General features: G+C 34.8%; 5 protein-coding genes across 5 annotated transcripts; 1 reads left to right on the top strand and 4 right to left on the bottom strand.

The window, feature by feature from the left end:
* The first annotated feature begins 3,218 nt into the window (after window positions 1–3,218).
* On the top strand, window positions 3,219–11,695 carry LOC122604963 (probable serine/threonine protein kinase IRE). Its single transcript, XM_043777819.1, has 16 exons — window positions 3,219–3,435; window positions 4,792–4,859; window positions 7,344–7,520; window positions 7,618–8,853; window positions 8,933–9,105; window positions 9,243–9,492; window positions 9,575–9,667; window positions 9,756–9,896; window positions 9,978–10,070; window positions 10,184–10,388; window positions 10,491–10,576; window positions 10,729–10,869; window positions 10,955–11,011; window positions 11,083–11,253; window positions 11,328–11,408; window positions 11,499–11,695. Exons 1-16 carry the CDS (start codon window positions 3,219–3,221, stop codon window positions 11,586–11,588), a joined length of 3,279 nt encoding a protein of 1,092 aa, XP_043633754.1. The 3' UTR covers window positions 11,589–11,695.
* Window positions 11,696–13,112: 1,417 nt separating this feature from the next.
* On the bottom strand, window positions 13,113–15,262 carry LOC122604962 (pectinesterase-like). Its single transcript, XM_043777818.1, has 2 exons — window positions 14,344–15,262; window positions 13,113–13,825 (listed from the first exon to the last, which is right to left on the bottom strand). The coding sequence occupies exons 1-2, from the start codon at window positions 15,260–15,262 to the stop codon at window positions 13,113–13,115; spliced, it is 1,632 nt and encodes a 543-aa protein (XP_043633753.1).
* A 2,057-nt stretch (window positions 15,263–17,319) lies between these two features.
* Window positions 17,320–17,985, bottom strand: LOC122604961 (pectinesterase 2-like). The gene has a single exon (XM_043777817.1). It carries the CDS (start codon window positions 17,983–17,985, stop codon window positions 17,320–17,322), a length of 666 nt encoding a protein of 221 aa, XP_043633752.1.
* Window positions 17,986–18,574: 589 nt separating this feature from the next.
* On the bottom strand, window positions 18,575–19,474 carry LOC122604960 (probable pectinesterase/pectinesterase inhibitor 17). Its single transcript, XM_043777816.1, has one exon. The coding sequence runs from the start codon at window positions 19,472–19,474 to the stop codon at window positions 18,575–18,577; it is 900 nt and encodes a 299-aa protein (XP_043633751.1).
* An 861-nt stretch (window positions 19,475–20,335) lies between these two features.
* LOC122603126 (pectinesterase 2-like) lies at window positions 20,336–22,537 on the bottom strand. The gene is made up of 2 exons (XM_043775746.1): window positions 21,670–22,537; window positions 20,336–21,088 (listed from the first exon to the last, which is right to left on the bottom strand). The coding sequence occupies exons 1-2, from the start codon at window positions 22,397–22,399 to the stop codon at window positions 20,397–20,399; spliced, it is 1,422 nt and encodes a 473-aa protein (XP_043631681.1). The 5' UTR covers window positions 22,400–22,537; the 3' UTR covers window positions 20,336–20,396.
* Between the last annotated feature and the right edge of the window lie 811 nt (window positions 22,538–23,348).

Below are 23,348 nucleotides of genomic sequence, written 5' to 3'. Positions count from 1 at the left end.
TTAGTTTTGAACATATTTTTATAATTTTTATCCGTTTTCAAAATATGAAAACTCCTTTTATTTTTAAAAAAATTAAAATCGAAAAACTAAAAACTTAAACACATTATATATATGTTCCATACGTTGCCTTACTCGGCATTAGACGCGGTGTAATGACTATTGTTGCTTCCTTCTGGAGTGAACTTTCTTTTCTTAAACAGGCTCTATAAGCGTCTAAGTTCTTTGATCGAGTTTAGATTTTATTCTTCCAACGAAGTCTTTTGCTGGAGGCGCTTAAAGAAGGCCACAAGTGGAAGCAACCGATGCTTTGGTCATTCTTTTGTTTAATTAATAGTTTTGTAGTCAATAACTTAACCAAACTTATGATTTGGGCTCAGATTTTGGGTATCAAAATCCAATCGAAATAAAACGTGATGTTGGGTTAAAAAAATTTAATAAACAATAAAACAAAGTCTAAGAATACTAAATAGTATTGGGTCAAATTCCATGTCTCCAAAACGCAAGCTCACATATGGTAAACTTTTTAATAATGCGGATAATCCATATAATCAGAAACTTTTTTACAATCAACCTGTATACGTATAAAGCATTTGAGTATATAGACTGAGATCATCTATGACAATCTATGAAAATACCGGTTAAACGTACATAACATGAACATGAAATCTTTTACTGAATCTAAGGTATGCATTTCATAATATGAAGAATTCTATTAAAGAAAAGTATCACAATGATATGCATCAATTTCTAAAATAGTGAAATGTATTAATGACTGTCAATTAAAAATGGTATGGGTCTATAAGAACATCCACAACAAGGATGTCTATAGGATATTTGTGGTGACATGGAGAGTGTTTGTAGGGAGATTATTGATGTGGGTGATGACATGGAGGATGTCCATCAATGGTTGTTTGTAGAGAAGGATGGGGAATGATGAGGAGAGATAAAGATAAAAGACAAAAGTTACTTTGGAGTTTATTTGGTTGTTTGTAAGAAGGATGAATATATTATTGTTGTAGGTAAAAAGTGTTTGTGGGAAAAATGGATGAAAAGCTGACGTAGCATGTTGATTAGGATGTTTGTTAAAAGGATATCCTGAACTGATGCGGATAGTCTAAGAAATAAGTTATGAGCCATGTCTCGGTGACAAGCTAAACATCATTAGCTTGGTTAGCTTTTACTTGACCAACTACCTAATACTATGTATACTCATCAAACATAATCGTTATTTTTCATATTATATTGTTCCAGTAAACAATTTTATATATTATATAAATTTTTTATTTAATAAATCAGAATAAATAAGAGTTGATTAACTAGTAATATCATATTAATAGGATAGTCGTCTTGTTGAAAATAAACATACATTCATGCTAGTTTATGAGATTTGAGATCTTTTTCATATATAAAATTCAAGTCCATTCTTAAAACTTTTCAAAAAATAATCTTATGTGGCATGGTTAGAATCCTTTCATTCACTTATTACCATTAAATAAAGATATTTATGATGTCATAAATTTATAAAAAAAAAATTTCCTAATTATTTGTATGAGTGTTTCTCTTAATCTATTAAGATTTTTCCAAAAAATTAATTCTTTATCAATTCAAATGTCCATCGTTGGTAGCCTCTTCAATATTTGAAATCATGTTTGTTTATTATGGTAGAAAGTATTTTAATTTATTTATAACTTTGGATATGTTCTTTAAACTCTTAAGTTGATTCGTTGTAATTCTATTTATTATAGTGAATAAACCCGGTTTAACCCATACATGTTATAAAAGAAATATATGTAATGTTTATTATTGTTGCATTATAATTTGATATAAAGCTAAAATATCAACTAACACAATAATTGTAAAGTTAATGAATTAACTTATGTAGCACCGAAACGGATACGGCAAATGGGCACGGGAATGATACGGGAACGAGGAACGGCAAAACTAAAAAATTTAGGATACGGATACGACAAAGATACGACAATGAAAAATTTTAAAAATATAAAAATATATTGATTTTATATAGAGAGAAACTTGGGACTTGTGAAATTATGTATAATTATATATGTATAGTTTTATAATATATGCTTGATGGTGACCGGTGATAATGAATTAAATTTTTACCAATCAATTTTGGAATAGAAAAAGCTTGATGGTAATCTCAATTGTATAATGTAGGGGGTTTGTGTTTGGGGGTATGCATAGTCGCAAGATGACAATAGAAAAAGCTCATTTAAACCTCAATATTAATTAGATACAACATGAAAGTTTCATAGAAATGTTTCGGTATATATGGAAACTTCAAGGAAACGTTTCGTACGAGTTTCGGTTCCTAAGGAGTTTTCGAAACGGGTACGCCGACCTGTTTGAAGTTTCGGTGCATCATAGGAATTAACTAACGTAATAATAATTTATAAAATAAGAGTAATTATTGCATTGAGTAACTTTATACGGTAACAATTATATTGATATAAACTATATGTGAATTACGATAACACCATCCGTGTATTACCCAGGCTTAAATGTATCGCATTGATCGTCCAAATCCTAATTCATATCATTGACAACACAAAATCATTGGTATATGTTGTTAAATAGATATTTATGAAACTTTATACGGTTTGTATGTTTAGATTGTTTAGTATAATTACATTGTTTATTGCTTACATACATATACATTTTTTTATTGCAATGAACTTTTAGCGTATTCTATTTTAAATTACAACTTATTTCGTAGTTATTTGTGTTGTCATGTGTTTACATTTAACATTACCCAGTTATCATAATACTACCCGGGTATCACCCGGGTTCTTAAGTTATTAGAAAATAAAAGCAAAATTTCACCTAAATGAACCTAAAAGTTTGATAAAACCCTTTGACGTGTTAAGTTTCCGCTTCCCGCGAAAATCTCTGCCATCTCAAAACATCCCCAAATCAAACACAAATAATTTGATCCATGATCCATCCAATCAATCAAAACCTAAAAATAAAAATTTCATTTTCTTTTTTATCATCATCATCATCATCATCATCATCATCATCTTCTTCCTCAATTTTCACACTCACAATAATTAGTTAATCTGATAATGACACTTCCAGAACCTTCATCATCATCATCATCATCAGATAATCACACAAATAATAATAATAAACATCCTATTGATGATAATGATGGTCGTGGAACCAACCATCATCAACGATCGCGGTCAGTTCTAAAATTGATGAAAATACCTCTCGCGCCGATTCGTCGGAGCCATACCATATCTGAATTGAGTGATAAACATAATGGCGATTATCCTGATGAAGCTGATACACTCGATGCTTCTAATCTCCGACTTAATCGTATTCGTAGTTTGCATCATATTGACAAGATTGAGATTGTTCCTGCAAGCACTAGTAAACTTCTTACAATTGAACAACCCGCAAAAGCCGACACAGGTTGTATATCCTTCTCTTCCTATACAACACACTCACACACAGTTATATATATATATGTATATAATAATGTGAGCAATTATATATGCTTCCACCGAGAATTGGTGGAATCCACATGTCAAAACTTTATAATATTAGGGGGAGTTTTAGGAAGATTTTTTAGGAGGATAACTCATTTTCCATATAATGTACTTGTTTTGTGAACTTTCACTTTTAAACCACTAGATTAAGCCCAAAGGTTGAAGTGATACCAAAAGAATAACTAAAATGGCGGGATTAGTGACCCATAGGTAAGGTCTTTGACCTTGGGGTATTCCACCAGGTTTTGAGTCCCCCGTTCTACATTTGCAGGAGTGGATTGTTGAGGTTTTCTCGACGGGTGTTCATGCAATTTAGGGGTAGGAGTAGAGTAGTTTGCCTTAAAATAAAAAAAAATATTGGCGGGATTGGGTACACTTGTTGACTTTTTAACATGTGAAATGCTCTCAATTACATGTGGTATATCACCTAATATAAAAGTTATCGCACTAAAAGATTTCTGCTTTAGCTTTTCACTATTACCTAATACACTGGGATGTATGTGTGTGTGTGTGTGTATATATATATATGGGAAAAGTGAATATAAGGCTGTCTGACACTTAAGCTTAGGTGTGGAACCCCTCACATACTAACTTTTTAATATTTTTTGTTTAATGGATAATTGCTTGGGACTCCATGAATTTTATGGATTATAAAATTAGTATGTGAGTATTCCACACCTAAGCTTAGGTACCTAACAACTTTATATATATACAGTATAAACTAGAATATCCCCGCGATGCAACCAAAGATGGTTTCTAGAGTTTTTAACCTCAACTTTAAATCAAACGTTTTTTAAAAATGTATTTCAAAATTTTTGTCAAGATAGCGGCTAGGGTTGATGGTGGCCAACATAGGACTATCATGGGTGGCGGTGTAATATAGAGACTTGTTGGAGGTGGTTTTCCTAATAAATCTTGTATTTTTTTGTTACAATTTAATTAGTGGTGACTTTCATGTACATCAATGAAGTTATATGAATAACAAATGTAAACTCCATATAGTGTTTAGCTGGTAGGGAATTTTTTTGTTCTTACAAAATTTGGAATTTAAGAAAATGGTCAAGTGCTTTATGAATTAGTATATATATTGCTTGTACGTAAAAGTTGGGATTTACATATTTACAGTACATAATAGACTATCTTAGAGAAGGAAAGTTTTTGTAATGCTTGCAATGAGTGAATCTATTTTAGTGATAGAGTTTATCTGGTTTTGTTTAGGTTTAGAGTAATGATTTCAACTTCTCAAGCTAATGTTTTATATTTTGTTTTTGGGGTCTAGGCAAGAAGGTGTCTTGGGGCCAATCTAAATCGTTACAAATACAACTGCCATCCGATGCTGGAATGGAGGTAATACAAACTTAAGAAATTGATAAGGAAGAAAGCAAAGTTGGAATAACTGAATAAAGCTGGTTATTCTTATCGAATCTTAAGCTAGCTTTTATAGGCTTTTAAATATAACGTGCCGAACTAAAATGTGCAAATATGTTATTAACGTTAAGTGGAATAAAATGAAAATAAAGATCTTCCCACAAATTTGGAACCAGGCGTTGAGTTACTGCACCGGACTTTGAATTACTGATTTAACAATCATACATACCTGATTTCGAAATTCTTTAAGCTTGGCTCTTGTAAGAGACTTGGTAAATAAGTCCACTAGCTGCTGATCTGTTTTGCTACACTTTAACAGTATTTTTTATTCATCAACCAAATTGTGTATAAAATGATTAATATTTTGTGCTTAATTCTACTATATAATACTGAATTCTTGTCATGGCAACTGCTAACCCGTTGTCACAAAAGATCGTAGTTGCTTGATGCTGCATTTGGTTCAAGTCACTTAGCACTCTTCTTAGCCCAATAGCTTGCTAGGCTGGTGCTGTTGCATTTACCTAATTTGCTTCCATTGACGACATTTAAGCAATAGCTTGCTTCTTTGATGCCCAAGTGACTAGTTCAGACCCAAGAGTAAAACACTGTACTTCTACTCTTCATGTCTCGTTTTGCCCCACCCGATGGCCATCAGAATAGCCTACCATATCACAGTTTTCTTGCATTGAATATCAAATTCTATATGATCTTGTATCAGCAATATGTCAGACGGCATTAACATTGATACAATGCATAATCTTTGATACAACACCAACTGCATATGCCTAATCGGGACTTTTATGAGGGAGATATATCATCTCCCATACTTCTGAACCTCTTTGCTTCTGCCAAAACTGTACCATCAATCCATCATCAATCATCAATTTCTCACTAACATTTATAGAATTTCAATTTGTTTTGCATCCCTTCATAGTAAACTGCTTCAAACTATCCGAAGCATACTTTTGTGGTGATAAAATTATACTGTTCTTTTCCCTTGAAGTTCAAGACCGAGAAGCTCAATTTCTCTGAGTTTTACATTTCAAGCTTCTTCATAATAGCATTCTGAATTTCATAGTAAGTTGATTGATTGAACTGTGTATTTTTGGTAAAAAGTCTGTGTAAATCATGTCATGATGTCATCAATATTATGAAGCTACCAACATAATATCTTCAGTTCCTTGTATTTTCACATATAATGTTGGGTCATTGGGGTTTTTTTTTCCGAATCCATCTAGATGAAAAAACTCACCGATTTTGCTGTTTCGTGGTGAGGGTCTGCTTTAAACCATACAATGCTTTCTCAAGCTACAATGCTTGTACATAAATCTCTCTTTTAGCTCCACATATATAAAAGCAGACTTCACATCAAAATGAAATATTTCCCATTGCACTTGAGGGAATTCCCTTCCTAAAACTGTTTGCCTTTTTAATTATGGAGGATCAAATACTTTGCAGGAACTATTCCTCTTGATGGAACTGATTTCTTCTTGCATCAGTCTCCCCCAAACCTCTTTTGTTGCTGTCGGATTTTAAATTTGCTAGATCACCAACAAATAAAGGAAAAATAACAACTTTTTCCTTAATCTCAACCTGGAACTCTGGAACTTTTTCACGTTTGCTTTTTCACAGTTGTCTCCTCATGTTCTGAATCTTCTTGTGAAGATTCTGAACTATGCTGCTACTTGAAGTCCCAATTTGAGTATTAATCCTTCGTGATGTACTACTTTAAATATTAACAGATCTTGGAATGTCACTTTCTTTATGAAGTGACACTTTGAATACCAGCAGGTTGTGAAGTGTCATTTTGAATCCTTGTGAGTTGTTCTTCATCTTGAACTTTCATGATCACAGTTGAGCTGGTCAATTATTCAAAATTCCTGTGGACATCTCTACTGATAAAGAAGTCTATCTACCTTGGAACTAGTTGAATACTCTATATGTATATATTTCTTTTCCTTTTAATTTAGCTTGCCTTTTCTGGATGTATTTAGTGCATAACCGTTGGAACCAATTATACGTAAATGACTTGTGAAAGGTTTTGTTTCATACCAAGCTTTGTAGGGTGTGACATTTCATACAGGCGTTGTAGGAGATATGTTGATCAAATGGACAGAGGTTGCTATTTCAGTTGTAAACCCAGTCTCCAAGTTCTTGGCTTTGACCACACATAATGCGATTTCAATAATTGTGCAATTTTTGTGCTCTGCTAAGCTAACCTTTTACAGTCTTTAGATAAATGTGCTAAACTAAAAACCCTCCCAGAAACGAGGACGAATCTGTTATTGATGTTCTATTTATAAGAAAAAAAGGTCTCCTTCTATTTTAGTACCAGACTTTGAATCTGAATTTACTTGTTCTTCAACAGTGTGAATAGAGTTTTAGATTGTCTGGTAGTCTGATAGGTTCTTAATATTTTTTAAAGGTTTATACTGATTTAAAGAACATACATACTGATGTTAGGGTACTGATGACAAAGCTTTCAATAAGGAAACACAATCTCCAAGATTTCACGCGATAATGCATGTCACAAGTGGCCGTAGAAAAGTTCCTGATGTAAAGAGTTTCTCTCATGAGCTCAATTCTAAAGGAGTCCGGCCTCTGCCAATTCGAAAACCTCATGCACATGGACATGTAGAGGTAGGTACTCGTTTGCGTTGTTATTTTCATGCATCTATTCTGCTTTTCGGTATAATGCTACATGTTAATGGAACTTTTCAATTTGTATTTACTTCAGGAGATCATGGTGATGCTCAAAGGGAAGTTTGAAAAGTTGAAGGAAGAAGTCAATTCTGACTTGGGTATTTTTGCTGGAGATATGGTGAGGATACTTGAAGAAACTTCAGAATCTCATCCAGAATGGAAAGAATCGCTTGAAGACTTGTTAATTATGGCCAGTAGATGCGCGAAAATGACATCCAATGAATTCTGGTCGAGGTGTGAAAATATTGTTCAGACTCTGGATGATCGTCGTCAGGATTTACCTATGGGTATTCTGAAACAAGTCCACACCCGTCTTTTATTCATACTCACTCGATGCACCCGGCTCGTGCAGTTTCACCATGAGTGTGGTCATGAAGACAACCATCACATTTTTGGTCTTCATCAGCTTAGTGATCTTGGGGCGTATGCAGAAAATGTTAGAGAGTTTACATACCCATCCTTTAGTAGTCCATTAGGAAAATTTGATGCTAATGATGTGAAATCCACCAAGACACATGGAGGGGAACAGGAAACTGTAAAAAGTGTGGCTTCGTATACTGGTAGAAGAATGTCGTCATGGAAGAAGCTTCCATCTCCAGCAGAAAGAAGTTCCAGAAACCATTCTGCCTTAGATGTCCCATCAAAGGATCTATCCGACCATATGGAAGATACCCCAGTGCATGCTTCTAATAATTCGGATACAGCCTCAAATGCAAGGAGAGTTACATCTGGAGTTTCAGGAGAACAACATTATACCGCCTCTGACAGCTCATTAATATGCCGTATATGTGAAGTTGAAATTCCTACTGTACATGTGGAGCAACACTCTAGAATATGTACTATTGCTGATAGGTGTGATTTAAAAGGTTTGAGTGTCAATGAAAGACTTGAAAGAGTTGCAGAAACTCTTGAAAGGATCATCGATTCATGGTCACCAAAAGGTGCTGACTTGGCAGTTGGAAGTCAAGAGAGTGGGAGAATATCCCTATCAAGTATATCTGAAGATTTGTACAAGGTATCACCTAGAGACCACCTGAATTCTTGTCAATGCTCTGAAAACCTTCTTGAATATGGTCATAACCCTGAAGACTTCCACATTTCGCCTATGAATTGCGGCACAAGTGGGACTTCAATACCTATTATTGGTCCTAAGGCCTCATCAGCTGGAAGCTTGACTCCTAGATCACCTCTAATAACACCAAGAACAAACCAGATCGATATATTCATGAGCGGAAGGAAAACCATATCTGAGCATGAAGACTCACAGCAGGCATACCATATTTACTTAACCTTGTTATTGTAATCATATAACAGAGTTAAGTATCTAATACATCCCAATCGAATGGCAGATTCACAAGCTATTGGAGATTGCTCGATCTCTGGCACGCATAAACACTAATGACTACAGTGCATTGGAACTCATGCTTGATCATTTAAATGACCTCAAATATGCTATCCAGGACAGAAAGGTGGATGCTCTTGTTGTTGAGACATTTGGGAGACGTATCGAAAAACTACTTCAGTGAGTAAATATATGTACATAGCTTTTCTAATCAACAGCAAATTTCACTATCTGTCTTCAAAATTAGTAAAACGCTGTAAATGTCATTTATGGAATACTATTCTAACGAAAAATCATACTACCTTTGAATATGACAGGGAGAAATACGTAATTCTTTGTGGACAGATAGATGATGAAAAATCAGAATCATTAAGTAACATCCCTTATGAAGATAGCCCAATAGGTCTGGACACAGCCCGGAGTTTTCATGCAAGCCCGGCAAGTTCATACTCAAAGGATCGCACATCTATTGAAGATTTTGAGATAATAAAACCAATTAGCAGAGGTGCATTTGGACGAGTTTTTTTGGCCAGGAAAAGGGCAACAGGTGATTTATTTGCTATAAAGGTGAGGGATTTATATTCTTAAAAGTAATAGGGATGAATACAATTTCTTTCGTAATATCACTCATTTCAGATATGTATTGCAGGTTTTAAAGAAGGCTGATATGATTCGTAAAAATGCAGTTCAAAGCATTTTGGCTGAACGTGATATATTGATATCAGCTCGTAATCCTTTCGTGGTGAGGAGGTCAAACATATGAACTCTTATAAGTAAAATATTCTGACACTGTAACTTCTTCAAGTTTGATAACCATTTGACATGAACAGGTGCGGTTTTTTTACTCCTTCACGTGTAGAGAAAACCTATATCTGGTGATGGAGTATCTAAACGGTGGAGACCTTTTCTCTCTGCTAAGAAATCTCGGGTGCTTAGAAGAAGACATGGCACGTCTATATATTTCCGAACTTGTGAGTTTTTTCTTTCTTATTATATTCTTGTCAGCGTGTATCTATATTAGGATCTAATGCATCAGTGTCTGATGACGTCAGGTTCTTGCATTGGAGTATTTGCATTCTTTGAATGTCATTCATAGAGATTTGAAGCCAGACAACTTGTTAATTGGTCCAGATGGCCACATCAAGGTCAATGAATCCTATGCTTTATGATTATGATGGTTGTTACTTCAACAATTTCATGTTCATTCCTTTTAATGTTTCTTTTACTCAGCTTACAATTCTAATTCGTTTCCTGGCAGCTGACAGATTTCGGGCTATCCAAAGTTGGTCTGATAAACAGCACGGAGGACTTATCGGGGTCAACAACCATCAGGACTGCTATCTTTCAGGATAATGAAGTCAAACTAGAGTCAGCATCAGTGAACAAAGAACGGAGGCAAAAGCTTTCAGTTGTTGGCACCCCTGACTATCTGGCACCCGAAATACTTCTCGGCATGGGACATGGTTTGTTAATAAATTTGCATTATCTGTTACAATATAGCTATATCCACAGCTTATATTTTGATACGTATTTGGTTCTTATCTCCAATCATATCTTTCTTGCAGCTGCGACAGCTGATTGGTGGTCTGTTGGTGTTATTCTTTTTGAGCTGCTCGTAGGGATTCCTCCGTTTAATGCAGAATCTCCACAGGCATGTTCTTGGGAAATGAAACTCTGCATATTTGCTTCATTTATCTCTAAAAAAGAAACTTATTGCCCAAAATGCCAAGCAAAGTATTTCATTTTTTTAAAAATTTATGCTTTTTGGCTTACAGATTTTGTATTTGTTCTGATTTGGTGCAGCAAATATTTGCTAATATTATGAATAGAGACATTCCATGGCCTCAGATACCTGGTGACATGAGCTTGGAAGCTTTTGATTTGATAGACAATCTGCTAATTGATAATCCACTACAACGCTTAGGTGCAACGGGAGCTGGAGAGGTAAAACTTAAGGAGATCTCTAGATAATGTGCTTCAACAAAAGTGCAAAATAAGTCTAAACTTTGTGTGAACTACTATTAAACAGGTGAAGAGGCACTCTTTCTTTAAGAATATCAACTGGGACACACTCGCAAGACAGAAGGTCGTTAAATTCTTTCATTCATTCTTTTCTAGTTATTATTCGGCATTTACATGTAATGTTTTATATTGCAGGCAACATTCATACCATCTGGTGATACACTTGATACGAGTTATTTTATGAGTCGATATATCTGGAATCCAGACGATGAACATATTGATGGAGGTAGCGACTTTGATGAAATGTCTGAAGTAGACAACACTTCATGCGATGACAGTTCACACAGCAACATTGTGGATGAAGAGGTACCTCACTCTTGCATGTTCGATCTATAGTCGCATAAACTGGTTTAATTACATATTTTGTTACTTTTGAGCAGGAAGATGAATGTAGTAACCTGGCCGAGTTCAGTGCGCCACTTCTCAATGTAAATTATTCATTCAGTAATTTCTCATTCAAGGTTAGTTGAATGTACTATGACATAATGAGAAATAGGCATTGCTAGAAACTATCATGGAATTAACGCTTTTAACTTTGACTTTATTGCCAGAATTTGTCCCAGTTGGCTTCCATCAACTATGATTTGCTTATAAAAAGTACTCAAGATTCGATAGAAAATTCTAAAGCAGACACACCATGATATCCACAAATATGTAAAACTTTGTATTAAGTAAAAGAAGGCTTAATGCATTTTTTTTCCTTGTAAATATATGTGTAAGATCTTGTTCTTCAAACTCCTAACCACATTATATTAGATATCCAATAAGATTTATCTGATTTCATTGCATACTAGTGAGTACTTATTCTTGTACTCAACACAATGAGCAGTTTTCTTGTAGTTCTAACTATCAAGCCACCCTTGTGGATCCACCAAATCGACAAGAAAACATTGCATCTAAATGGTGTGATCGAGCATATGGTTTATTATTGCACTCAACACAATACGCAGTTTCCTTGTAGTTCCAACTGTCAAGCCATCCTTGTGGATCTACCAAATCGACAAGAAAACATTGCATCTAAATGGTCTAATCGAGCATATGGAAACCAAGGTCTTCCTAAGAAGGCTGTTTTGTATAGACCAATAACAGGCTTAAGATCGTTTGCAGCAATTATTTTACCAACGGCCAAACCCTGCAGTATACCTTTTTGATAGTCTCCCACCAGCCAAACCCTGCAGCATTTACAGCTTGAATCATTCTGAAATCTCCCAAACACAAGTTGAGCCACTTACCAATTTAGTTTCTCTTCTTCGATAGGCTGGCCACCGGTTTGTCTTTACTGAAGTTCCAGTAAACAAACATGGGTGTATCAGACTATCATGTCATCATGATCAGTATCATTATCCTTAGTTGCAACACTAATAGCCTTTTTCACACTAGTAGGTAGAAACTGATGGCAACTAGCATGTCGTTTTCGGTCTTATTAATTAGCCAACTCGAAACCTGTTTCACACAAGTGATCCATATAGCTAGGCTAACACTAAATTTATGAGTATATTTTATGATACATATATGTAGATTAGGAATTGTTACTTACGACCATAACTGCCATATATTATTTCATTACAATGTTGCAGTAATAATATCGCATATATAGAAAATATAACTCGTGCGTTTCTTTCAAATTTATTACAGAAATAAATGCATAGTGTTTTAGAAATCATATAATGTAGACTCACTATAAATGATTGTCATATTATTACTTATTAAATTTAAAAGAAAAGACAATTAAATTGCTCTAATCATCATTTGTACTGTACTTATTATGTTTTAAAGTCATTATCGTACGTAGCTAGATTCACAATATGATTTTCTTACAAAACAGATAAAGATGATCATCACTTCTATTACAAAATATGATAATCTTCTTGACTGAAAGAAACCAATATGCCGATTCAGAACTTTTTATTGTGGTAACTAAATAAATAACAAGATATATAAAGTATATTAATATTGATTGATAGATGTTGATAGTCATGCTTTAATGAGGAATTGATTGAATAGGTACCAAACACTTGACTTTATTATATATATAAAGTTCAATTTTAAAAAATAAAAATACTTGATACCAAAGAGCTAGATGATTAATTTACTAAGAAACATGCATGAACTTAATTTTGGTATTGGCCTTTTGTGAGTTCATTCCTCCCCTAAACATAACTCAATTAATAAAGCCCTGGTGTAAAAGGCACGCCAGTTGCAGGAAGCCAGTCGTTGCCTGAAATGAAATTGGCAACCGTGTACTCATTGGCGGTATCTTGATCCACGATGATATGGTAACCAGGCCAGTTTACTCTGTTATCAGTAGAAGAACCCGGCCCATTGTTCTGGTATTCTCCATAATACAAAGTTTCATAGTAGCCCTGATCATCAAGCCATCCTTGTGGGTCAATTATGTCATCAAGAAAAGATTGCATAAAAATGGTCCGCGCATATGGGCGCCATGGTCTTCCTAGGAAGCTTGGTTTTATCTGACCGATAATGGGCTTAAGATCATCTCCGGCAACTATCTTACACCCTTGCAATGAATATCCTGTGCTTTCGTTTTCAAAAGTTCGGCCATGAGATGTTACCACTAACCCTCCATGGGGATACGGTTTTCTAACAAAGATGTCGCAATCTTGGAACACCGCTTGAGCGTCTCCAAAAATGAAGTCTACCGTTCCAAAGATTTTACAGTCTTTGTAGAATTGGGTGTATTGGGTTGTATAAAGTGTGTCTTGGTAGCCTTCAATGCTGCAGCGGTACACGACTGATTGGTCAGAGCCGGAGAGAAGTGCCACCGCTTGATGTAGCTCTGACCCCGCGGTGTTCCTGAATGTCATGTCTCTAGCCATAAATCCACGACTCCAAACTTCTGCTATCCAAATGAACCAAACTGATAATTGTTAATCCAAACTGAATAAATGTCACTAAAATAGTAAAAGGCAAGTGGATATACCGTAAATGTATCATGTAGCGCCTGTTGCTAGCTAGCTAGTTATTCAAAGGGATTAAGTGCATGAAAGTTTAATTAACTTTACAACTGTTGTTATTACTTGTATATTCAACTTAAAAACCTATAGTATATACTTATCATTTATCAACCCCCTTATTTTTTCTAGATTGATGTATATCAAGTTATCTAGGTCAAAAAGAGATAACAAAATAAGCAAAGTCAGATACACATGCATAATATATAGTACGTAGCAAAATAAACAATGAAGTTTAATACACACAATAAAATTACAAAGTGAATGCCATCAGCCGTGAAAAAATAAGATTATAATACAAACATAAGTTTTCAAAGTTGATCACACATAAAAACAAAACAAACAGGATTTATTACGAGTATATTATATATTCATGCACTTATTTAAAAGTTTTTGTGCCAGTAGATCGACATGATGAACTTACGAAAAGTTGCTGTGTCTTGCAAGTACTGTGAAGACATGGTTCTCAAATTATTGGCACCTAAATTACGATCACCACTGACAATCGTCTGATTTATACCGTCACCATACATGGTAATGTATTGCACTTCTTTCGGGATAATAACTTGTTCATTATAGGTACCTGCCTTCACGTAAATCACAAACCTATCTGATCGTCTCCTGGAATCTGCAGAATTTACAGCTTCTTGAATCGTATTAAAATCTCCCGAGCCATCTTGAGCCACCACGACATCTGGCTCATCTTGAGCCAGATACGTCGATAGCGTGTTTTTATTACTAATATTCTGATTGACCAACCCGCCATTAGGAATAATATTATTAGTACTCGCACGTCTAATAACGACACTAATAGCCAAAGAGTTGAGTAGTAATTCTTTTAAATTGACAGAGATAGTGGGTAAAATGTTGTTGGTCATATTGATCAATTTGAACTCATTTTCACACATGGTGATGTATGTCAAACCAGCACTGAGCCATGTTTGGATATTATGTGGGGTTGGCTTGAGTCTGTGGTCAAGGACTTCATTGAGTGTAAACACAATACCATCAAAGTATTCTACGCAGTTACGCCATGAGCTTTTTCCCCGAGCATTATATGGGTATTTAGACTCGATTTTTTGGCTACGTTTCAAAACTACGCGCGCTTCATCTATGGCTGCTTTTACGGTTATATCTAGGAATTCTTTTGCAGATATGGTGGCGGAAGAGATGTTATGATCCGCGACGTAGTGGCTGCATGTTTGGTAGTGTGGGGTTTGGGTGCACCACCAGTTTATGCTACCAGTAGTAGTAGTGGTGGTAGCTACTGCTGATGAAAAAGAGAAGATGAATATTAATGTGATGATGAAGCATTTTATCAAGAGAGAAACCTTCAAAGTCATGGCTGTTTTTGGTTTAGTTTGCAGAAATGTTATGCTTGTGTAATGCTATTTATAACAACCGAAAAAGTTAATCAAACAAAGAGAATATCAAATAAGTACGGAGTAATACATCTTTTTAACAACGTTCAAAAAAAAAAAATTTTTTTTTAACTGAATTTTATTGTGTATCATAAAAATAAAAAATTTTATACATCAATATATATATATTTGTGCTATATAAATTATCGTTCTATAGTATATCATGGTCTAGTGGGAGAGGCGGATGTAGTGTATGCATAATGTAAGCCTCACACCACTAGAGCGCCTTTCCTACAACAGTCGTTGTATTGTGCAACTACCATGCTTGTACCCCATTATAAAGATTATCCACCCCTTAAAAATAAAAATTGTTACACAATAGTTACATACAAAAGTACGGAATTGCCTTTAATAAACATCCCTTATGAAAAAAGGTTATTAGAGATTACCAAATTTGCCCTTAATGAATTAAATTACACTCTATACCTTTATCTTGTTAATTTACATTCTAAGTCCTTATCTTATGAATATTTTCACTATTATCTTTACATCAATTTACATCACTAGACACCAATTGTTGATGTCAACACCACCCTTCACCAACATCACTAAACCGTCGTCGCCGTTACCACCGCTGCATTGCGCGGGTACATGCTCGTATCATATTTATGTATATTGTCATGCATGCTTTTGCTTCATAACGCCCTCAGATTTTTAAACCGGCCGATAACCTAGTTTCATAATGGACAAAATTTTATCTTATTTATTTTGTTTTAATATCTACTCGTATTTTACAATAACTAGTTTCCACATATGTTATATGTAAATGTATATATTGTCATTAAGTTAATAGCCAATGGCAAAAGAAGATCCTTCTAATGAAAGTTTGGATTCAGGGAGATCTACATTCGAGTCTAAATAGGGGCAAAAGTTAGGCCTATCTATTGTCGTACCTTAGGGCGAATTAATTGAGATTTTTTTTTCTCCTATTAGGCATTAAGTGAGCAGACTGACTATCGTGAACCCAAGTAATATAACATATTCTAGACATCTCATTGTGATATTCGATCCAATATGAAAAAAAAGGTATATGTATATATATTTATGTATAATTTAAATAACTAATGCTAACCGTTAATATTAAGTTGAACATTCTCTCAACTAATGACATCAATTTATGTATATGTGATTGTGTAATTATATTAGGATATATGGATGTGGCACGTTTTTTTGCGCTTCATCGTTGAAGTGATAAAGTAATTATGTTTGTATGAATTAAGTTAGTACAGTTGTTTTCTAGTTTATTAAGTTAGGAGACAAATACTTCTTTTAATTTAATGAATTAAGTATTTTTTATTAAATTTATCAAGGGTTTTTGATTTTATAAAAGAAACCTTAATGAATTATAAACAAACAAAAATAGATATAATAATCAATATCTAGTTAATTATAGCGATAGTATAATAATAAAAAATAACATTTGTACTTTTATAAAAAATAAATGCATTAAGATGTTTTAGAAAGGGCAATCAATTCTGACATCAGCTGGCGTCATGCTGATGTCATCAATTTTGTTTTTTTTTTAAATTTTTTATTTTCAACTATAGTGTACTTTTAGAGTTTTTATTTTTACCACTTAAATTTAGGTTTTTTAACTTTAGTCTAACATTTCTATACAATCTTAATTATAGTTTAAATTTATAATTTTTATCAATTAATTTTGAGTTTTTAACTTTAATCATCAAACTTTGGATAATTTGAGTGTTTAATTTGGTTGAAGTTGATTACCTAAAGGTTAAATAGTCAAATTAATCACATTTTTTCTAGGTTAACGTTATGTTTGACTTACCAACTGAGCCATGTCGCTAAGTTAACAATTGATAATTTACCAACCATAAAGTTAACGTGTAGAGGCTATATATAATGGCCCTGAGCGAACAATGGATGAACTGTTTGTGATATAGAGAGTCAATATTTGATTAAAAAAATCATAATAATAAAGAATACTAGTACAACATATGTTTACTTATTTGAGATCCCTAAAGAATTTGAAACGCTGATATAAAAGGCACGCCGGTTTCAGGAAGCCATTGATTGCCTAAAATGAACTTAGAAACCGTGAAATATTTTGCGATATTTGGGTCATTAATGACATGATAACCACGCCATTTAACTCTCTGATCCGTGGATGCACCCGGCCCATAATTCATGTACTCGCCACAAAAAGTAGTTTCATTGTAACCCCAAGTATCAAGCCATCCTTGTGGATCCACCAAATCATCAATAAATGATTCCATATACATAGTGAAGGCATATGGATGCCAAGGTCTTCCTAGGAAAGCCTTACTATACTCGCTGATAAACGGCTTGAGATCCGCGGCAACAGTTATTGTACAACCTTGCAAACAATATCCCGTGCTTTCGTTATGATACTTTCGTCCATGAGCTGTAACCACCAAACCTCCCCTAGGTACTGTTTTTCTAACGAAGATTTCACAGTCTTGGAACACGGCCAGAGCGTCGCCAAAGATGAAATCTACAGTTCCAAAGATCTTGCAGTTTTTGTAGAACTGCTTATTGGCTGCAGTATACAACGTGTCTTGGTAGCCTTCCATGCTGCAATTGTACACGGCAGAATGGTCTGACCCTGAGAGAAACGCCACCGCTTGCTCATTGTGTGGCCCTGCCGTGTTTCTAAACGTCATGTCTCTAGCGATAAATCCACGACCCCAAACTTCTGCAATTAAAAAGAAGACGACTCCCGCATTCAATGATACATACAGTATGATCGTATTGTAAATAATATTATGAAAATACTCTTATATTGTATTACTTTCTCTGTCCCATTAAATTTGTCTAAATTTAAAATTTCAAAGTCAAACTTTACTAACTTTGACCATAATTATTTTTAATTGTGTTATATAATAGTTGTTAGAAAATTATATCAATCACACACGCATCTAAAACACAATCAATTCATATAACTTTTATCAAATATTATATAACACAAACAAAAATATTTATGGTCAAAGTTTGAATTTAAAAATTTAAAAGTGGACAAATTTAATAGGATGATCCAGTATATTACTCTATTATATTATGGTATATATAGTATCAGTAATAGAATATGCAGGTTATTTCAATAGTAAAAACTAAAGTTACTTGTAAGAATTTAAGATATATGTAGTTTTTGAAAAAAATTAATTTCGCACCTTGTCTTGTTGTGAAGTCAATTGCTCATAAAAATCACTGTACAAATTAAAAATGAAACATTAAAGTAGCTAGAAGAGAAATTTACTTACGAAAAGTTGCAGATTGTTTCAGGTGACGTGCTGTTGGCATGCGACCACCTAAATGCCGATCACCAGTGACGATCGTCTTACCAATTCCGTCCCCAAACATCTTAATATACGGTATGGTCTTAGGAATCATGACGTATTCTTGATATACTCCAGCTTTCACATAGATCAAATAGTACTTTTTATTAGTTGCTCCTGATCTTCGGTTCATCCTTGCTGAATTTACGGCTCCATGAATCGTTTTAAAATCCCCTGACCCATCTTGAGCCACCACGACGTCTGGCTTATCTAACACCAAACCCGACACCTTGTGCACGTTGCTAAAGTTCCAATCAACGGCCCCTGGAATACTATCATTACCTCTAATAACTACACTAATAGCCAAAGAGTTGAGTAATAAGTGTGTTAAATTGGTTGTGATTGAAGGAATTAGCATGGTGTTGTTTATATTAATCAATTCAAACCCTTCTTCGCACGTGTCGATATAGGTTAGGCCAGAACTGATCCATGTTTGGACGTCAAGTGGGGTTGGCTGATGAAGGGTACTGTGGTCTAAGACCATGTTTAGTGTGAACATGGTCTCGTCGAAATAGTCAACGCAGCTAGCCCATAAGCTTTTTTCTGGATCATTTGGAATCGTGGTCTCGATTCTTTGTGTTTGTTTTAGAACCACTTTTGCTTCATCGATTGCTGCTTGTACAGTCATGTCTAGGAACTGGTTTATAGATATGATGGCAGAGGAGGGGTTAGGCTCGGCTACATGGTGAAGGCAGGTTTGGTAGTGCGGGGTTTGGGCGCACCACCAGTTTATCCCGCCGTTGGTGGTGGCGGTGGTTGTTGCTGATGACCAAAAGAAGATGATGGATATGAAGTGAGCAAGCTTCATGATGGCCATTGTTGGATTAATTTAATGATTTCTGTGACTTTCGGAATGCTATTCATAACATGATATATATATAGATAGTATATATATCATGTAACGTAATGTAGTGAATGTAATTTCATTGTAAAGTAATGTAACGTAGTAATGTAATTAATGAATGTCCAAATGGTGATAATATTTCCATCTTTAATATAATTGTACATGCATCTATTTTTAATTTTTAATCATATATGGTATTCAAATTTTGAGATATGAAGTGTGGCTTATGAAAAAGCATCCGATCGAGTAAGGTATTTTTTCATTTTATTATTATTATTATTATTAATTATTATTTTTTCCGAAGAAACTTTACATCCATTGAAACAATATATCAACACAAAACAAAAGCACATGATCAGACAAAAGACTTCCATTACCATTCAATGGTGGCAAATATTTACATTATAGCCTTGATGCCTGAATTACCGCACCTATCCGAGTAAGGTATCAGTACATTAATCGAATATATAGTGATGAATGATCATTAGTCCTAGTTACTTAAATATATACTTAGAAATTATAAAGTAAATAATTAATGTAATATAGTGGACCAATATAGAAGTTCATTGCTGCCAATTTAAGCTAGATTTAGTATAGTCGTTAAGAGTTCGTTACACCGCCAATAAAAGATATATATATATCCGTTACAAAAACTAACTTATCCTAAGGTTGTGTGTTGTAACAGGGAATGAGAATAGATATAAATTAAATGGGTATGAAAAACAGTACGTGAATCATCATAAAAAATTATTTTGAATAAAGTACTCCTATTATAAAAGATTTTGTAACCAAGAAAATAATTACCAATCAACCAATGAGGGGAGAGGGAAAAAATTACAAATGGAAAATAAATACACAAATTAATTTTCAACCAAAAAAGTCAACTTAGAATGACTTAGAGGCTAGAATAAAACGGCACACTAGTACCAGGTAACCACGACTGACCCGCAATGAAATTTGCGACCGTAAACTTAGAAGCCTCGTTTGCGTTAGTAATAACCCGATACCCACGCCACTTTACTCTTCGGCTTGTTGATGAACCCGGTCCAGTGTTTCTATATTCACCATAGTACAACGTATTAAGTGCGAAATTCCCATCCCATTCTAACCATCCGGCCGGGTCCACCAAACTATCAATATAATTTTTCAAGAAGACCGTTCTAGAATATTGCTTCCATGGCCGGCCTAAGTATGTTTTAAATGAGCTCAAGACCGGTTTTAAGTCGGATGCAGCCATGATTCGAGAGTTTTGAATCGAGATCCCAGTATTTTGATTCGAGTCTGTTCGACCTTGGGCTGTAATTGTGACTTGTTGACCAGCCATGCCTCGTCTTCCGTAAATCATGCAGTTTTGGAAAACCACGGCTGCGTTTCCAAAAATGAAATCAACGGTACCATAAATGTAGCATTCTTTGTAGAATTGTCGTTGGGAGTGGACGTAGAGCGTATCTTGATATCCTTCGAAGCCACAACGATAGAAGACCGAAAAGTCAGAGCTTGACCTGAGGGCAACTGCTTGGTGGTTCTGAGGGCCAGCAGTGTTACGGAATGTTATGCCACGAGCAATGAAGCCAGAACCGGTTACAACTGTACATTGTACGTGACAATAAGGAAATTAGGAAAAGTGAGATGGATGAAATATACGAATAGTTATTTACTTATATATGTACATTATGGGCATGTGTCAATGGGTTGGTGGCCCATTGGTAAGGTCTTTGACTTTGGAGAAATTCACCAGAGTTCAAATTGGATGTCACTGTGGTGTTTCGAATGCTAACTGCTAACTATTAACTCGCTGCTAAAAAATAAAAATAAATTATGGGCATGTTGGCAAGAGCCTTTCAAAAATAAATTGGAAGCTTTAATTTTTATTTTTAAACAATAAGCTCCTCTTATATTAAGTCAGATACTTATTTGACATCTAATTAATACGGGGTAGATAATTTCTATAATTGGGTTCTACTAACACTAATATTTTATTTTGTAAAAGTTAAAGACTAGTAGTAGTTAATAAAGAATGTAATCCTGTTTAACTTCTCCATTAGTCAACAGGAAATCGTCATACTTTTCTTTAGAGCTTTCTATAGCATTGAAAATAATTTAATTTGGATCAAAAGTCTTAATTTTTGTTTTTGTTTTTTAAAAAAAAAGCTTGACGGATTACTTACTAACGGTGCCGGATTTAAAGGTGGTGGAACCGCCTCCAACACTGCGGCTGCCGGTGATGATGGTGTACTTCAACCCATCACCCACAAGCATAATATTCTTCATTTTGTTCCCGATCTCAATATTCTCTCTATAAACACCCCTTTTTATATAAATAACAAACCTCCCACTCCCACTTCTCTTTGCAGCCGCGTCAATAGCTGCCTTAATCGTTTTAAAATTCCCTGAACCGTCCTGAGCCACCACAATGTTTGCCCTTGGTGCCGCTGTTTGGAGAAGCTTCCTGTCACCAGGCACAACCCAATTTGGAAACCCCCCTTTGTAAGTCGCCACGGGTGGTGTTGATCCGTTGTTGATAGCCAAAGTATTACTAATAAGTTTCGTTACGTTATTAGACATGAGTGGTAAAATGTAGTCTGAAGCATTAAGCTCCATAAACCCAGCTCGACATGTCTCGAGGTTGGTTAGTGCGGTGCTGAGCCATGTTTGAGTATCAAAATCGGTACATTTGGTGGTTGGGTCCAAGGTTTGGGTTAGTTGCATGATGGTGTTTTCGTAGAGGGTCAAACAGTCAGCCCATGCAGCTCTCTCTTTCTCGTTACGACACTTTGGGCCAAGCCATTTGGTGTGACTCTCGGCGGTAAGTGCACGTTCCAAGGCTAGTTCCATAGTCATTTTACGAAATTCAGATTTACCCGGAATGAATCCTAATTTTTGTGATTTGCTGCTCATGAAATGCTTGCATGGCTCGGGGTTTGGTGTTTTGTCACACCACCAATTTACGTCGTTCGGTAAGGCTGAGGAAAAAACAAATGATGAAATAAATATTGTGAGGAGTACGTATAAGGCCGAGATGTTCTTGTTAATGGTCATGGCTAATTAATATGTTTGTGTGTTTGTGTTTACTACAATATATATGAGATTATATATAAGGTTCAGTTTCAAATATTGTGTCCATTGGCACAAAGTTGACATTTGACAATGTCATCAATTGTAAACCAAAAGATGTTGATGTTAGAAGGAAGATTCTCCTATATACCAGCTGCAAACTGTTTCTAGGTTGGTACTAATTCGGATAGAATTAAGGGATTAATCACGAGAAAATCAACGTACTTTTTCATTTGTACACGGTTGCTCATTATACTTTTTTTATTGATGAGGTTTACCCACATACCTTTTTTTGTATACGGTTGACCAATATTACCGACTATACTGCCCCGTCATCACTTTTATCACCACCGCAACGTGCGGGTACCTTTCTCTCATGATATACGTACAACGTAAAATACTTTAATTAAGACCTCTTTTAATTTGTTCATACTTACATTTCACTACCGATAATTAAACACGATCTTTATTTGTGGGTGATATATATCGATCGCGTGTAATTATGTGCATTGACTTGTTCCTTTAATTATAAATGGTTTCAAGTTTGCTTGTTTCCTTCGAACACGAGAGTGGGGCTCCACGAATACGCGTTGATCAAGACAAACAACGTGAGCCCAACAATATATATATCCCATTCATTCATTCGATTCCAACATATATAAATATGAAAATACATTTTTCTTTTAATATTCGAATGGCATATATGGCATGCAACCAGGAATCCAGGATATAATTGTTGCAAGGTTTTGATAAAGGAATCGGAAGTCATCGAATACAAATAATCATTAATCAA

This window comes from Erigeron canadensis, chromosome 6, assembly GCF_010389155.1.
Source record: "Erigeron canadensis isolate Cc75 chromosome 6, C_canadensis_v1, whole genome shotgun sequence".
NCBI lineage: Eukaryota > Viridiplantae > Streptophyta > Magnoliopsida > Asterales > Asteraceae > Erigeron > Erigeron canadensis.
Note: the sequence above shows the minus strand (reverse complement) of the source record. Positions and strands in the feature narration are given on the sequence as shown.